We start from the raw sequence: 18,085 nt of genomic DNA, 5'->3' as shown, positions 1-18,085 counted from the left end.
GGACTTGTTCTCAAATGCTATGAATTAAGAATAAGGAAACACAAATGTTAATGGTTAAAGACCTTCGTCTTTCGAAGCATTATCTTCCTTAGGATATAATGATCTTCAGACGAAGGTCATGAAGGACATACTTTGGACATAATCTTATATACCAAAGAGGATCATTACACCGGCTCATGAGATTGAATTTTCATGGAGGTCATTTTTTTCTTTTTTGCGTTTTTAGTTGCGACTGAACGGATGCATGGGTCCCGTGTGGCTTGGTTTTCTCGGGGTCCTAGTTTTCGTACCCTTGTATTTTTTTTTTCTTTTGCGTTTTTTTAACGGGTGCACTGGCTTCGACAGCACGGATATATTTTGTACATACGTATACACGTGTGTTCGTATAAGCTAGCTTGGTTCAGGATAATATGCGCGCACGAACAAGAACAACAACAGGGCACTTGTTTATTATCATCCGCGCGCCAAAAAAATGTATTGGTGAGAGGTACATGCACACGCGCAGGAGATGTCATGCACACGCGCGCACCAGCGTCAGCAGCGGCCGCCCATTGCTATCATCTGCGTTCTAGAAGCCCACCACGCTAGTTTTTTTTTTTTCCCCTCCCAACCATGCATGTCGTCAAGCGTACGTGTGACAGGCTAACGTAATCATTCTAGCTAGCTCGATCAGCCGTACTGGTCCCTATAATTAATAAACCTTCTAATAATTTAATCGAGTCGACGATGGCATGTCGGGTACATGCATACGTGCTCGATCGATTTTCTCGAGCCCCAGGGAATAAACCGTGCGCGGGCGAGATGAGTTGGTGGTTGTAGCCTCAGTCATCAGCTCGACCACAACAACCATCGTCACCATTTTCTATGTTACCCTACGCCTTTCTTTTATATAACACACACACACACAAAAAAAAAAGAGTTACATCTCTATGCTCAAATAGTGGGTCCTACCAAGCAGGGATCAAACTACTCCTATCTTATTATAGTTTTTTTTTGTCGTATGCATTGCACATCATTTGGTATGCACACAAGAGCGAGCGTGGCATTGCCATTCCCGAAGGTACGACAGCCGCCCATGCTATAATCGAGCATATATAGTTGGTAGCCGCTAATCTCCCACCATTCCCCCTCTCAAATCTCCCTATTTGTATTTTCTATCTGTATTTAAATATCTCTTCCTTAACTATTCTTCCCACTATTTCATCTCTTCTCCAATCATTCCCTTATTCAGCTCCCACTTTATCATTTAACTGATCAGTTATTTGACTTTTATACTCCCTCCGTTTCTTTTTATTTGTCGCTGGATAGTGCAATTGCACTATCCAGCGACAAATAAAAAGAAACGGAGGGAGTACATTATTTTTTAGAGTTTTAAAAATATTACTATATGTATAGTACCATAATACATATTGTTATCAGGTAATCACATTTAAAAAACTATTAATTTCACATATATTATCGTTGCTTAGTGGAGAGGGGGGATTAGAGCTCTCTCCATAGGGGAACGTTTCTCTCACCGGCTTAAGGCTAGCTCCAGCAAGGGATCATAAAGGGTTCTGAACCCTAAATATAAAGGATCAAATGGTTCTCTACGCTCTCAAGTAACGTCCTTTAAACGGTCCTCTAAATTTATAGGACGCTGCTGGATTCTCTATATATAGAGTTTCTCTAAACAGCCCTCTATCCATTTGAATACTTTAAATAACCGGTTTAGCAAAACTAAAATATGTACAATACATTTGAGAGTATGACAAATACGTATGTACAAAAAATAAAAATACAAAATGTCTCTAATATAGATATTTGAGTATAGAGGACGTGATTTAGAGGATAAAATCTTTTAGAGGAAACTGTAAAAGACAGATATAGAGGATGGATATAGAGGACTGTTGGGGACTTGTTCTCGAGTGCTATGAGTCAAGAACAAGGCAATACAAAATATTAAATGTCAATATTCTTCGTCCATCGAAGCATTATTTCTCTTAGGATATAATGATCTTCGGATGAAGGTCATGAAGGACGTACCTTCATCATCATGGTATAAGAAAATGAAAGGCGAAACATATGAAACATGAAAGATAACATGAATAAACATATAATATCATTCATATGTCTTCATTATATAAACTTGAATATTTAAATACGATATTTAATTATATTTATACCTTCGGCTTGACAGAAGGCAAAAATCCAAGTGTTGCGTACGAGCGAATACAAGATAGCGTGAACAGTACATGGGTACTGTTCATCTATTTATAGGCACAGGACGCAGCCTGTGAGAAATTACATTCTTGCCCTTTACAAAGGTTTACAATCATAATACAAGTTATCTCGGGCCGATTGGTCATTTCATCTTTAAGTCGGTGCATTTAAAAATGTACTCCGAAGCTCTCTGATTGATAGCTTCGTCTTTATGTCAATTTTCCGAAGGTGTTTCTTTTTATAGGACCTTCGGCGATAAAGTAGACCCCAATAAGAACATTGCTGGAGACAGCCTATGGGGGCGGAGAGGAGGCTACGTTGCGTTGGAGCCGTTCGAGTATGCCTACCGCTGCGGCCAGCCTAACTGCACACACTATATAGTGCTTGCGTTACACCTACGGTCCTATGGCTATAGTAACTTTTTTTTTACTGTGATGTTGGCTCTCTCAATAAATTCGTTGGACGAAGGGTCCCGACTCCATAAGATATCAAGCTAATTAACATCAAACCGAATTGAATGTGGATCTATATGTGAAAGTGTTTTTTTTTCTTGGACATTAACAATATGTTGTACATAATTGCAAGCCATGGCACGGCGTGCGTGCGCAGCCGCTAGTATATGTTGGTCGCTTGATTTTAGGCATTAAGAGTCAAGGCAATACGATTAGATTAGGCTTCATCTTCGTTCTTTTAGTCTCCCATTCTCGAGGAGAAGATAGAATAAAGAGGATGAAGATGAAGGGTAAACAATCATATGGAACATAAAATATAATTGAGGATAACATGGGACGTGAGTTAAACATAAAGCACATGATCCTATCTTAAGGGATATTACTTTACCTCACTCTTTTATACACGCACAATATTTGTTTCAAGTTGTTGTCTTTGTGTCCACGTCTGTCAACGGCATAGGCTGAAGCCAATCTTCAGCATTACTCCTCTAGTATATGAGGATCTTCGGGAGAATAATGCTCCTGGCCCAACAGTATAGTTGTAAGTTACAAAGTGCCAAATTAATTAAAAGCGGTAGCCTTCTTCTACATCGTATCGTCATGACACAGATCAGCTATCTAGGAGTACTCTACTAATTAACTACGTGCCAAAGTGCAGGCCTGTAGGTCACATTACATACAGCAAGCAAAGCATGTGAACCAAAGTTATACACAAGGACAAGGAACAAACGAATCGTTTGGCCCGGCCCAAGTTGGAGTTGGTCTGGATGAGGACGATCGCTGTGGCACCAGGCGGCAGGCGGCAGGTGGCAGGCGCCAATCGCGTCGGCATCACCAGTCACCACCACCTAGTCCTTCTCTCCTCCACCTGTCGTCGTCGTCCACCCCTGTACCACCTCGGCCAGCGCGGCGGCGGCGGCTCCCCCGTCGCGGAGCCCCTCGGCGGCGGCCTTCTGCAGCTCGGCCACCTTGGCCCTGACCGCGGCGCCCTTCCCTTCCCCGCGCATCACCTCGCGCACCGTGTCCGCGATAATCTCCCTCCGCTTGGACGACTCGGGCACCCGGAGCGCAGCGCCGACGCCGTCGGAGAGCAGCACGGCGTTCTGCCTCTGCTCGGCGTAGAGCGGCCACGCCACCATGGGCACGCCGTAGACGAGGCTCTCGAGCACGGAGTTCCAGCCGCAGTGGGTGAGGAAGGCGCCCGTGGCGGCGTGCGCCAGCACCTGGGTCTGCGGCGCCCAGGACGGGACCACCAGCCCCACGCCGGCGGCGCAGGTGCGGTCCACGAAGCCCTCGGGGAGGTAGGCGAAGGGGTCGCGCTTGCTCTCCGCGTCGTAGTAGTTGTCGTTGACGGCGCCCCCGTCGCTGGGGCTCCGCACCACCCACAGGAACCGCTGGCCGCTGAGCTCCAGCCCCAGCGCCAGCTCCCGCATCTGCTCCGCCGGCAGCGCGCCGCCGGACCCGAACGAGACGAACACCACCGACCGGGGCGGCTGCCGGTCCAGCCACTCCAGGCACGGCGACGACGACGCGCCGTCCTTCCGCCCGCCGTCGGCGTGGATGAGCGGGCCGATCGGGTACACCGCGGGCCACCGGCGGCTGGGGCCGCCCGACTCCGGCTGGCGCAGGACCTTGGCGGGGCCCGGCTCGACGGCGTCGAACGAGTTGACGAGGATGGCGTGCGCGTCCCGGTACTTGGCGCCGTGGTGCACCATCCAGCGGTAGCAGGGGTCGGCCTTGTCCTGCAGCGGCATGAGCACGTCGGGCCCCGGGACGGGCACGCACCCGGGCAGGCGCAGCGGCTCCGGCATGTCCCGGAACGCGCCGGGCACGGCGGCGTCCAGGTCCGGCAGGTGGAGGATGAGCGTGAGCACGTGCAGGTTGGATGGGAAGAAGATGCACCTGCGGCGGACCCCCGCGGCGCGGGCCGCGTCCAGCGAGTCGGCGCCGAAGAGGTCGGCCACGAAGGCCGCCAGGCGGCCGGCCGTGCTCCGCCTGAGGCCGGCGAGGACGGCCGTCAGCGCCGGCACCGAGCGCGCGCACTCCTCCGACATGCGCGTCTCGATGGCGGCGGCGCGGGGCAGGTCGGAGAGGTCGACGGGCGGGAGGGACAGCGAGGACACCGCGGGCGGGAGCGAGGCCAGGAACGCGCGCTGCGTGGGCGACGCCGTGGACGCGAACGTGATGAGCGTGGCCGTGGCGCCGTGCCGCGACGCCAGCCGCTTCGCCAGCTCCGCCAGCGGGATCAGGTGCCCCATCCCGGGCGTCGCCAGCATCGCCACGTGCGGCCCGCGGTTAATTTTGCCGTTGCAGCAGGCGGAGGCGGTGGCGGAGCCGTTGCTGCCGCCGTTGTCCATTTTGGCGCGCCTGCCTTTTTCTTTTCTTTCTTTCTTTCTTTCTTTTGCTGCACTGGGTGGTGATCTGATGATGTCTGTGGTGGTGGTGGTGCGCTTGGCCTGCTGCCGGGATGGTGCGGCCGGGGTTTATAAGGGAGGGAGGCAGCCGCAGCCGTCGTGGTGGGTTGGCGCGAGTTGTCTGTCGCGGCGGGAAGTGGGGCGGACGCAATAATGGAGCCATGATGTGTGAGGTCAGCGACATGTCATCCTCACGCACGCACGCTCGCTCGCTCGTAAAGGCACTTTTGGGTGGCTCTTGGGCTGGGCTATTTCTTGCTTTTACTACAGAATCTCGGATTGGACCTTCTTCACCACGGATTGTTCTTTTTTTTAAAAAAAAAAAGAACCTAAAACTACGCGCTGGTTGGGGTTTGAACCCAGGTTATAATAATAAGGAACAAACGAGCTCTGAATAAACTCATGGAATGAACACAAGAGTTTCTCCGCCGTCATCGCTTGAGAAACAGATCTGAAGCGGTCCAACTTTTGGGCGTTGAGGAGTTGGTGTACATCGCATGCATGGGTCGTCAACTCTGGTAGGAGTAGATGTGTGTAGCCTACTAGTACATGTTGCCGAGTAGAGGCGGCGCACACGTGTGTGTGTGTAGGTGTTTGTCCCGGGTTTGGTCTCTGCGAGACGCCCACGCCCACTCCGAGGTTGACAGTGCCGACTTTTGCTTGCTTAGGCATGGGCCCGCTTGTATATACTCTGTTGGGTTGATTACTTAATTTTATGGAGAGGTCTAGCTCCACCTCCACTCTAGCTTGTTCGAGACGAACCACTCACAAGCCATCGTCTGCATCGGCCATTCAAAATACTAACTGACTGACTTCGGTGAAAATCAGGGCAAATTCATTTCTCTGTTTGTGCTTGCAGCTAGAAGCTTTTTTTTTTTTGTTGAAAAAAAAACTATTTTCATCCCTTTTCAGTTAAAGCATGTTCGCTTAACTTTAATCCGTACCGGATTCTACCGTTTGTACGGTGTGTTTTTCTCTCTCTCTATGGATTGCAGCAGTTAAAACAACCGGCTTTAATCCGAATCGAACGAGATTTTTAAAATGTCCCAAGCTAGTTTGTTCTCTCTTCATCTAAAGCTTAATTACAGCACACCAATCATGCATGTCACGTAGCATTATTATTAGTATATCCACGAAGCATGACACGACACCCCGCCTCCTTTTTTTTCCTTTATCACGTAGCGTTATTAATAATATATATATATATATATATATATATATATATATATATATATATATATATATATATATATATATATATATATATATATATATATATATATATATATATACACACGAAGCATGGCACAATAATCTTTTATTGTCAACAAGGTTGGTACGGTGTACACGTACGGAAATGGAGGGCCTGTTTGTGTTGCCCCGGCATGTATATAAAATGTAGAGCTACTAGTCATTAAGTTAAGGCTAAAACTAGTTAATATTAGCTAGATTGTTGGCTAACGAAGTTTGAATTTGCTAAAAAAAAGTTATCCTATCTATTGGATGGGCTATAAGTTAGTTGGCTCTGCGCATCTGAAGATGCTCATCATAAACTTTTTATGCTGCTGCTGCCCGGCCTGGATCAGCTTATTTTCAGCTGTCTTTGATTATATGATGATCTGGCAGAGGCAATCAAACGTGCATGGCCTACGAGATAAACGTTGTCATTGGCGGAAGTCAATCATCACATCTGACAGCTCCACTTGGCCAACAATGTTGTCAGAATCATGATCCATGGGTCATTGTGCTTTTTTTTCTTTTTCCAAAAACGAAGCTACCGACTTTTAAAACCTTAAAACCCTAAACCCTATAAACTGGTTGTTGCGGTCCGTCGCGTTAATTTAACTTAAACAGGGTGTCGTCCACCCGACTGATCCATTTTAGGCCAAACCAATTAACCACGGTGATTCACACCATGAGAGTACATATGGCCATCAAGCCCATGGCCCGCGAGCCCAGTTCGAAGCCCGCTATTTGGGCACGATCTGTGCTCGGCCTGGCTCGGCTCTATGCGGTCCTGGGTCCAGCCGTGTCGGGCTCGTTCAACGTTTTTGGCCCGTTAGGCTAGCCCGGGTACGGCCCGGCTCTATGCGGTCCTAGGTCCAGCCGTGTCGGGCTCGTTCAACGTTTTTGGCCCGTTAGGCTAGCCCAGGCACGGCCCGTTTCTAAACGGACTCGGATTTGGCTCGTTTAATAAGGCAAAATTGCAAAAATAGCTATATCATGGTTTTTAAAGCGGTACGGCGGCCCAAGACATTGGACCACCCCCTGGACGCCTAGGCGAGGTAGGCGGGCAAGGCACCTAAGCGTTGGACCTCCGCCTGGACGCCTAGCTGGCGCCTTAAGAATAGTAATTTATTTATATTCTTCAATTATGATTTGTAAATGTTTTAAATTTTTATGGTGGTCTAATTTTAAGCTTAGTTTATACGCTGGCGAGCTCAGGTCAGCATGATGTTTATTTTTGGGCCGGGCTTAACGGACCGGCCCGGTACGGTTGAGCTCATCCCGTGCCTGGCTCGTTCAGAGAATTGAGCCCGTCGGACAGCCCGGCCTGGTCTGGATAATTATTCAGGCCTAACCGTAACGTGCTTCAAGGGGTTCGGATCATGCCTAACCGTACCGTGCTTCAAGGAGTTCGGATCATGCCGAGTCAGGCGACCCGTTTCGACATCTCTACAGGAGAGTGCATCCGCACTTTGGCTTCTAGGATCTATTATTAGTAGACTCGGCCGTCACACGACCATAAATCATTTACAACACACATCATTGTATTATCATAAATATATAAAATAAAAATAATCATCATCAATTGAAATTTCATCTAAACCAACGCTCTAAGTTTACTCTTTATTCACTTGGATACATCATCAGAGTAGCTGTAGCCTTTAATTTGGGATATCCATCCTGTGCTTACTTCGACTTGCCTTGAGCTTGGCCTAAACGGTCATCAAGTCAGAAGTATCTCCAAATACAACTTAACAGCATTGCATACTCGCACGGCTCATTCCAACATAAATGCTTCGTGAATGCAAAGGATTAATAGGCATTTGTAAAATTGCGTAAAATCATGGTACTTTTTAAGAAATATATCTCACGGAGGTTGTCTCCAGCAGCTATAGATACCTAAACGGATGGTCCAGTCCGATCCGATACAGCCCCGCTAGGCCCAACTAATAATCAAGTCATGCTGGAGCGTGCCGCAGCTCTGACACAGGCACAACACACCGGCCTGTTGACCGTGTCGGACAACCCGTTTGGTTAAATCAATGAAAATAACACCATCGAAGGCCTGCTGACCATGTTGGGCCGGCTCGTTAGCCCCTCAGACCATTTAGTTAAATCAATGAAAAATAACAAAAGACACCGTCGAAGGGGGATTCAAACAATCAAACCCGTGCGGCTCTTGGAGTGACGCTGGAGGAAGCCAACTAACGAGTAGAACTCGCGTTGGGTTGTGATTAATAGTGAATATAAATTGTAAATATATATACTACTTTTTTAAATAAAATATATATAATCGTGTCAGGTCAGGTCGGCACTACTTACGAGGCAGCGGCCTAGGCACGATAAGTCTCTCGTGTCGAGCCAGCCTAGGCACTATTAAATGGTATATGCCTCGGACTGGCCCCCAGACACGACTCATTTGGTCATCTATACAGCAGCTTACACATCGTATTTTCTATCTCATTTTGTATTTCAAAATTCACTCTGTAAACAATGTAAAAGCATTTACACGACTATATGCACAACCATATCAAGTAACAATTGAAAACAACACTTAAATGATCAATATTAAAATTCATCATAAACAACTTGATTCATCTCAACTACAGTGCATCCAACTTCATCGAAAAGTACCACAATGGTCTCGAATTTTCGGTCCGACCCGGGGATCCCAACCTAAGAAGCAAATTTAGGCTTTTCTTCCCTGGTGCTAGTGGCGGATATAGATGTCTAAACGGGCCACCCGGCACGGACCCAGCCCGAATCCGTTTCGGTCCAGTACGAATAGGGCCGGACCAGGCACAGCCCATTGATGCTTCGGGCCGGGTCGTGCTGGCCCACGTGCCTAGAGACATGCCTAAACCCGGCACGCACAGGGATAAATCGTTTAGGGCCGGTCCGTTCGCCCGGTGGCCGGCCCAGCACGTTCAGGTCAGGTCGGCACTACAGGATGAGGCAGCGGCCTAGGCACGATACGCCCCTCGTGCCGAGCCAGCCTAGGCACTATTAAATGGTCTGTGCCTCGGACTGGCCCCCAGACACGACTCATTTGGTCATCTATACAGCAGCTTACACATCGTATTTTCTATCTCATTTTGTATTTCAAAATTCACTCCGTAAACAATGTAAAATCATTTACACGACTATATGCACAACCATATCAAGTAACAATTGAAAACAACACTTAAATGATCAATATTAAAATTCATCTGATAAACAACTTGATTCATCTCAACTACAGTGCATCCAACTTCATCGAAAAGTACCACAATGGTCTCGAATTTTCGGTCCGACCCAGGGATCGTTCCCAACCTAAGAAGCAAATTTAGGCTTTTCTTCCCTGGTGCCAGTGGCGGATATAGATATCCAAACGGGCCACCCGGTATGGACCCGGTCCGAACCCGTTTCGGCCCGGTACGAATAGGGCTGGGCCAGGCACGACCCGTTGATGCTTCGGGTCGGGTCGTGCTGGCCCACGTGCCTAGAGACATGCCCAAACTCGGCACGCACAGGGATAAATCGTGTCGGGCCGGCCCGTTCGCCCGGTGGACCTTAACGTGTCGGGCCGGCCACTGGCCTGAACCAACAGTAGAGCAGTATATAAATACATAAATTTAACAAAATTAATCATATATAATAACATATTATTTACATATATTAAGACAACAGAATTCATTTATTAATTCATAAGATAATATCATATTAATACAAATATGAAATGATCACATGAAATAACAGTTGGTTCACAGGGTAGTACACAAACACAGATATGAAATTATAATTAGGAGCTGTTAGTGCAATGGCCGCGTCATTAAAAACCTTCTTAGGTAAAAACTCACACCTCGTGAGAAAACCCTAAGAAAGAAAAAAAGAGTGCAGCCCAGCTCCAAAGTTTATAGGTTCATTATAGTTCATTACAGTGTACAGATCATTAGTTCAATACAACTCATAAAACATAAGACTAGTAGGTAGCAAGACTAAGCATTTCCATCATCCCTAGCTGATTGTGTTGTTGGATCATCAAGCCACAGGTTGTCGTGCTCAGCTTCAAGTTCTTGTGTGTATTCCTCCACACTGTGTTGCAGGTGAGCATCAGCAAGTTTCCAATCTTTGATGCAGGATAATATCTCTACCATATCAGGAGCTAGACAACGTCGACGCTCTTCAATCACCCTGCCAGCAAGACTAAAGGTAGACTCAGAAGAAATACTAGATGTTGGCACTGTCAAGACATCTTTAGCTAGTAGTGAAAGAATAGTATAAGTTAACTTATGCTGATGCCACCAAGAAAGGACATTGAAGTCCTCATCAAACTCAGTGATAGTATCACTGTCTAAGTAGGAAGCTAACTCAGAGGTAGATGCAATAGTACAGATAGCTTGAGGGGTTGAAGAAGAACCTGATCTCCTTCCCAGAGGAGTAGAGAACTCACCATCAAGGTTATCATCACCATAAATGTCATCCCATGCCATTTTTTTCTTACCAGATAGGTGAGATGATGGTTGGTGGGCACCACGCATGCGTGTGTCACCAAATTTGGTCTCATACAACTGAAATAACTTGGTTAGCTTAGTACGAACATCAAATGGAAGCCTAGAGTAATCAGTACCAGTTAAACTAGATAACTTGATAAGGACTTTGTTAAAACCCCTCATTTTAGCTCTAGGATCCAAAATAAATGCAACTGCATATAAAATTGGAATGTCTCTCCAGTACTTGAAGAATTTATCTTTCATAGGAACAACAGCACATCTTAGCAATATATCATTCTCAAATGCATTTAGATGTCTAGCTATCCTCAGAATGTGATGCAACATTAAAGTAGTAGTAGGATAGTAGACACCAGACAATGCAACAGTTGATTCATAAAACAATTCTAAGAAAGATAACACTTTTTCAGCAATTGGCCAATGATTATCAGTGAGTAAAGGACTACCATCCTCATTCAAAGGATACTGGGTTTTGATAAAAACAGAGAAGATAGACTTGTGTGGTAACAAGTGTTTAATCATTAAATAGGTAGAGTTCCACCTAACATCCATGTCAACACCAAATTTACGAACACCAAATTTACGAGGACGAATAGCCATACTCATACAGTAGCTTTTGTATGCAGCTATACGTTGGTTGGATGCATTTAAAAATATTATAGCAGTTCTGAAGTCATCAATATATGTTCTCATAGGATCCAGCCAAACAACCCCTTCTTCGCAATCCGCACTGCATGCGCCGAGATCCAGCCACCGCTCGCCCACTCCTCAGCACTCTCCGGTCTTCGCACGCGCTGCGCCCTAGCCCTCAACCCACCGTCGTCAGTCGTCTCACTGTCTCAGCGCTTCCACTCACTCGCTCGGCATGACGACATGTCCCCGCCGGCCAGCCTTAGGCACATAGCACATTTGTTTTTGATGGTTCGTGCCTCCGTGGACGTGGCGTGGAGGACTGGAGCTTACGGCTGCTGCTGAACCTGAACTGTGTGCGCAGTGTGCTAGTGGCCTAGTGCTACTGTGCTAAATGTGCAATACTGACACTGTGGTTGCTAGTGCTAGATAAGGCCGTAAGGTTATTTCATATTTTTATTTTTTGTTATTTTGGTTTGATGATCTATTTGCTAGCCGTCTCTCTTAGGCCCTGTTTGGGAACACGGTTTTTTTAAACTGCAGTTTTTCAAATATTAAAGTATACTTTAGTCATGACATTACTACAGTTTACAATGCTTCAGTTTTCGAATACAACAATATCTAATACATCAAGGTGTTTGGAAAAAACTTTGGTTGAGACCAATCAGCCAGAGCGGGACCCAGCTGGTGCTCTCTTTACAGAGAAAAACTTTGGCTGAGACCAAAGTTTCCAAAACTGCAAAACAAGTGCAGTATTTACAATACTACAGTTTAGTATACAGAGATTTCAGATGAGTTGTCAAACACCTCAAAGTATATAATACCACAGTATTGCTCAATACTACAGTATTGCTTCAATACTGCAGAAAAACTTTGTTCTCAAACACCCCCCTTAATCTGTTTCTCGATCCGCCAAATGCTGGTGGTCCTCCTCAAATCACATGTTACTGTTCATGTCTTCTCGATTTTCGTTTCGTGCTAAGTGTACACGCAGCCGTTTCCTCTTTTCTGCACTGTTTTTTTCATTTTTTTTTTCTCGGGAGAAACGTGCATTTATATAAAGAAGAAGAAAAGAAAAGATCTAAATAAACTAGAACAAGGTAAAAAAATCACCTTATACTGGTGGCCAAAACAAAAAAAAGAAATGGAGTCTATTGAAACATTAAAGAAGCTACCAAAAGGCTAGTGTTAGGTTATCTTCAATGAATCATAAAAATAGAAGATTTACGCTGTTAGTAATATTGTTTACAAAGTAAAATTAGAAATAAAAAATATGATAGAAGAGCTGTTCAGAATAGGCTAGAGAGAGACTCTGCCCCTACCATCTGGTTGTCTTTCGTCTTTCCTCAATCATAATGGCTGCCTTCAAATTTTCCTCAATCATAACGACTGTCCAAATTTAGGATGATCTTCTCAGAGATACAGCCATTTGTATGGTTCCAAGAGATTAATTGACCATAAGTCCATAACTCTAAACTGATTTTGCTAGTTGATTAGTTGGGCTTTTCACGGTCGTTTTTGCATCAAGTTTTCTATATTTTAGTTCTTAATTTTTATGTCTATATTCAGATGAATGATGATAAATCTAAACATATACATCAAGAATTAAATAAACCCACCCACTAATTCCCTAAAACGACTACTATTGGGAAGTATTCTTTTCTCAAAAATCATAGATTATCTTGCGTAGCCTTGACAGTCAGTTTTGATTATAAGTTAATAGTGCATAACTGGAATCAGAAGTTAGAAAGCCACGGAAATTAAGATACAACATAAAAATACATAACGAAACAGAAACACAAACATCTGCACGAGCATATCATGGAAACATTACACCCAAAAAGTAAATGAGACAGCATTTGGACGACATCGATAATGTCAATTTAACTCCATCCAAAAACAGATTCGAAGTACACAGTAGCAGGAATCTTCTCTGAAGAAACCATCACACACAACTTCCCCCTTCTTCCTCTAAACACGCCTACAGAATTTATTGTGTCCAGCCTCACCTCACAGTTAAATACATTACAACAGGATCTAAAGGACTACCATCATCCTACCGCTTCTTCAACCTCCGGTGTCAAAACTCGAATCCAGGACAAAAATCAAGCCGCAAAAGCCCCCTCAACACAAGCTTTACAACCGACCACCAAAATTCGACGCTGACAAAGGGAAAAAGAGCAAAGGGCACCAAGCACTACTTGTCAGAGCCTAGCTACTATCCCTACCAAGGAATTTCACCTAACTAGGAATCTCGTGTGCTTGAATGTCCTCAAGACCCTCTTCGTAATGAACATCTGCAAGATTAAGACTGCAGCCAGTAGCAACCAGAAGAAGAAAGGGGATGACCACATTCACCTTGTACTTGTTGCTGTATAACAGCTCCTACCAAAAATGTATACCTAAATAGAACTAGAGTAAAAAGTGACCTAAACTTGGCAGACCCCTCTACTTGGGAGCAACTGTAACATCAATCCCAGGCACTCGGAGCCCCAGCTCCACCGTGTCCGCCACCACCATAACCACCACTGCTGCCTCCACCATAGTAGTCACCACCACCACGGGATCCCCCCTTGCCAAATGACGAAGAATCATTGCGGAAGTCACGGCCACCAAAGCGGCTCCCTCCCCCTGATCGCCGGTTCCTCCCACCACCACCACCACCATAAGAAGGACGAGCTGCATAGCGCAATAGCCATGCAGGTACCTCTTGGTTAGATTCTTGCATTAGGTCAGCAAGAGATCTTGCCAGTGATGAGTTATTATCATTGAAGAAGGCAGTGGCAAGTCCGCTCTTCCCAGCTCTTCCAGTTCTTCCAATCCTGTGTACGTAGTCATCAATATCATTGGGGAGATCAAAGTTGACAACATGAGCAACATGAGGAATGTCGAGGCCCCGAGCTGCCACATCAGTTGCAACTAAAATAGGAGTTTGCCCACTCTTGAAGGACCTCAGAGCATATTCTCTTTCCTGCCAAAAACAGTAAATCAATCACATTATGAAATGAAAGACCGTTGTTAAAAAAACACCTTAGTTTATAACAAGTAGCCACAGACTTTAAAAGATCAAGCCAACCATGGTTAAAGAATACAGCAGCATTGGAAGTTCAAACTTGATATATGAACAAGTAGACAGCCATAGCAAATTCCTCTAGTGTGCAATGTAGATCTAAGAGTGTGCTTTGTAATAATAACATCTGGATATAGCAAAATCCTCATTTAAAGTAAAGCTTCCAGAACACCACTTAACCAGATAGTAACAGAAAAGGGTTAATATGCATTTCATTGCACTGGTATAAACATACTGCAGCGAACAACTATAGCTAAATGTCTCCGTTCCTGTGCAGAATGAGCTGTTTGAACAGAGTAAAAACAAACCTGCTGGTTTCTATCTCCATGAATAGAAGTAGCTGGAAACCCATTCATGCACAACCAGCTTTCCAATGAATCAGCGCCCCTCTTGGTTTCCACAAAGACAAGCGTGAGAGTTTGCTGCAACAGAGAAGAGACAAAAAATGAGTACATAAACATAAAATATTAGAATGTTGAATGAATCGCAAAACAAAAAACGATGGTCAATTATTACCTTTCCTGTATCTCTTTGTGCATGAAGAAGATCCATCAGGTGGCTTCTTTTATCTGCCTCCTGCACAAACTCAACTCGCTGGGCAATCAAATCAGTACTTGACCCAACTCTTCCAACAGCCAGGAAGATGTAGTTATCCAGGAAATCCGATGCCATTTTCTGTATTCGTTAGAGTAACATCAGTATCATTAAGCAATAAGCATGCAAAAAACCGAACTCTGACACAGAAAGTAATCAGCACAAGGAGTAACTTGATAAAGTTCAGATGTCCCAGATCGATGATTCTAAATGAAATTCTTAACCAAGAGGAAAAAAGATTATTCAAGAATATATCTGGAGATCAGAACAAGAAACAGCAAAAGACAATCCTATGTCCACACTGTCACTAATTGTCTCATAAGAAGCTGAATGTGGACAAAGCAGAAAGAAACCAGATATATACAATGCACATATTAGTAGATCAGGCATACTAGGTAGTTATGTTAAGTATTAGCACTACATAACACAACCCATTACTATAGCATAGAAAGTATCACATTGCCTATGTATTAAAACAAATATTCAGCTATATCAGTGTGAATTTATCATATTGCTCATTTCGTTCACAAATAAAATTAAAATCGTGCAACACACTGAAGCACAAAAATAGATACAAAATTTCTCTACTTCATAATGTCTAGCATGGAAAGAAATGCTATCCCTCTAGAAAAACATACCTGGTCAAATATAGGATATTAGCGAAGGGTACATTACAAAGCAGTCAGAAGAAATATTGTAGAAACTACAATGAGGACATAGATTTACTAAAAGAACGGCTTACAAAGAAATATGATTGTTTACTCATGGAGCGCACAGGTTTAACATTTAACATCATAGTAATGCTAACAAAACATAAAAAAAAAACAGCCAACCTGGATCTCTTTTGGGAACGTCGCACTAAACAGCATTGTCTGCCTGGCACCTGGAAGTGGCATGTCCATTTGCTCAACAATTCTTCTAACTTGTGGTTCAAACCCCATATCAAGCATTCTATCTGCCTCATCAAGAGCAAGGTATCTAATTGACTGTAGAGATACTCTTGCCCTTTCCAATAAATCAACCAATCGGCCAGGTGTAGCCACAAGAATGTCAACACCTCTCTCAAGCTCTCTTAACTGCAAATAAGAATATAAATTTAGGATGAGACACAGATTTAAAAAAAAATCCATAACTAATTGACTGCATATATTGGTACCATGTAAACATTGCATTGCTGTCTACCAGCTGACTTGTTACATTGGGTCAGAAATATATGCCAAGCAAACAACTATCACAAAACTAATCTAGCTATTGAAGACTATAGATAGTCCATCAATACAATAAACCATGTCAAATCAGACTGATAGGCAAAAGGTGACTACCATAGGAATTAAGAGATTGTACCTGCTGAGTAATTGGCGCTCCTCCATAAGCGACAACTACCCTAACACCAGTCTGATACGAAAACTTCCTCGCCTCTTCATGAATCTGCAGCACGCACACAACAAAAGGACAAGGTAGTATTAGCAACCAGCCAGCACATGCCTGGATCTGCTTCAGCATAATCTAGAATGACCTGCATAGAGAGCTCTCTAGTCGGGGAGAGGATGAGCGCGGACGGGTAAGCGGTCCTCATCCCCATGCCGCCGCCCCGCTGCGGCCTTCCCGCGGACGGGGCCTTCATGATGCCGCTGATGATGGGGAAGCAGAAGGCGGCGGTCTTCCCGGAGCCCGTCTGCGCGCAGGCCATGAGGTCGCGGCCGGCGAGCGAGATCGGGATGGCGTGGCGCTGCACGGGGGTGGGGCGGACGTACTTGCACCGGCGGATGTTTTCGTTGAGCGCGTCGCCGAGGTCAATGTCGGCGAAGGTGGAGACGGGGGGCGGGATGTCGCGGCCGGACATCTCGACCGGGATGTCCTCGTACGCGTCGAAGTTGATCCCCGTGTTCTGGTGCTCGTCGAACGGGACCTCGGCGTCGGCGGCGGAGTCCGCGAACGGGTCCGGCTCGCGGTCCCACCGGGCACCGCCGCGGGCGCGGCCCCCGCCGAATCCTCCGCCGCCGCCCGCACCGAAGCTGCTGCCGCCGCCGGTGCGGGTGAGGAGGCCGGCGGTGGAGCGCGGCGGCGGGGCGGCGGAGGCGGGCGCGGCGGCGGCGGCGGCTGGTGGGCGGTTGCGGAGGTGGGGCGGAACGTAGGAGGAACGCGCGGGGCCGTTGGATGCGGCGGCGGGGGCGGCGACCGGGGGAGGCGGGGCGGGCTCGGCGTCGGCGACGTCGGCCCAGGAGGTGCGGGAGGACGCCATGGCGGCGGGGAGCGGGGGAGGGAAGGCGGATCTAGGCAGCGGCGCGCGGCGGCGGCGGGAGGGGATGGATGGATCGGGGGGAGGGGATTTGGTGTGATTTTTTTTCTCTCTCTCTGGGTGGGCAGGGGAGATGGGATTTCCGATCGGTCGTGAGGTGGGTGGACGGGAGCACGCCCAGTTGTATTGCAAACGCGTCCCGCACTGCGCCAGCCTGCCTGCGGTTAAAAGCGGCGCTGGCGAGGCGTGGTCGGTGCGGGAGGCGTGCCGAGAGCACGGGGATGACACGTGGATGAAGCGAGGCGGAAAATATCTTGCCTGCCGGCGTCGCCCGCGGAATCGGGTGTTTTTCGTGACGCGTCGCGCGAGCAGGTGGGGTGCGGACTTCTTGCTTTGGTTTGTTCGCGTTTCCAAGTCGGTTGACGGTTGGCATGGCGCAGAAGGAATTGCGAAATTGATTTCTACTAGTTTGTAACGATTTTGCCTGAAAGCTAGCGATACTGTTGACAGTGAATTAGATCAACAGGAGAGCCTAACGAATATATCAGGGTCATGGCTAATTTGATGGCCAGAGATAAGGGAGAATTAGAGGGAATTAAGGAAAAAATTAGTTCATTTACTCATCAATCCTCTATGATCCCTTTGTCACCAAATTAACCCTCACGTGCTAAAAAACCAAGGGGATTTACGATCTAACAGAGGCAAATTAACCATCAAAACTCTCGTGGTTGAAAGGGTGGCACCATGGCCCCGATTCCACGGGACCC

At 46.3% G+C, this 18,085-nt stretch overlaps 2 protein-coding genes across 2 annotated transcripts; both read right to left on the bottom strand.

Moving 5' to 3' along the window:
* Window positions 1-2,938: 2,938 nt before the first annotated feature.
* LOC100281121 (uncharacterized) lies at window positions 2,939-5,099 on the bottom strand. The gene has a single exon (NM_001154040.2). It carries the CDS (start codon window positions 5,009-5,011, stop codon window positions 3,503-3,505), a length of 1,509 nt encoding a protein of 502 aa, NP_001147512.2. The 5' UTR covers window positions 5,012-5,099; the 3' UTR covers window positions 2,939-3,502.
* An 8,177-nt stretch (window positions 5,100-13,276) lies between these two features.
* On the bottom strand, window positions 13,277-17,379 carry LOC100381785 (uncharacterized). Its single transcript, NM_001174584.2, is given in 6 exon segments — window positions 13,277-14,386; window positions 14,794-14,907; window positions 15,002-15,160; window positions 15,913-16,155; window positions 16,424-16,507; window positions 16,596-17,379. Coding segments are annotated over 6 exon segments (1,827 nt in total). The 5' UTR covers window positions 17,322-17,379; the 3' UTR covers window positions 13,277-13,885.
* Window positions 17,380-18,085: the final 706 nt, after the last annotated feature.

This window comes from Zea mays, chromosome 4 (assembly GCF_902167145.1).
Source record: "Zea mays cultivar B73 chromosome 4, Zm-B73-REFERENCE-NAM-5.0, whole genome shotgun sequence".
Classification (NCBI taxonomy): Eukaryota; Viridiplantae; Streptophyta; class Magnoliopsida; order Poales; family Poaceae; genus Zea; species Zea mays.
The sequence above is the reverse complement of the archived record's forward strand: the minus strand, read 5'-3'. Positions and strand labels throughout refer to the sequence as shown.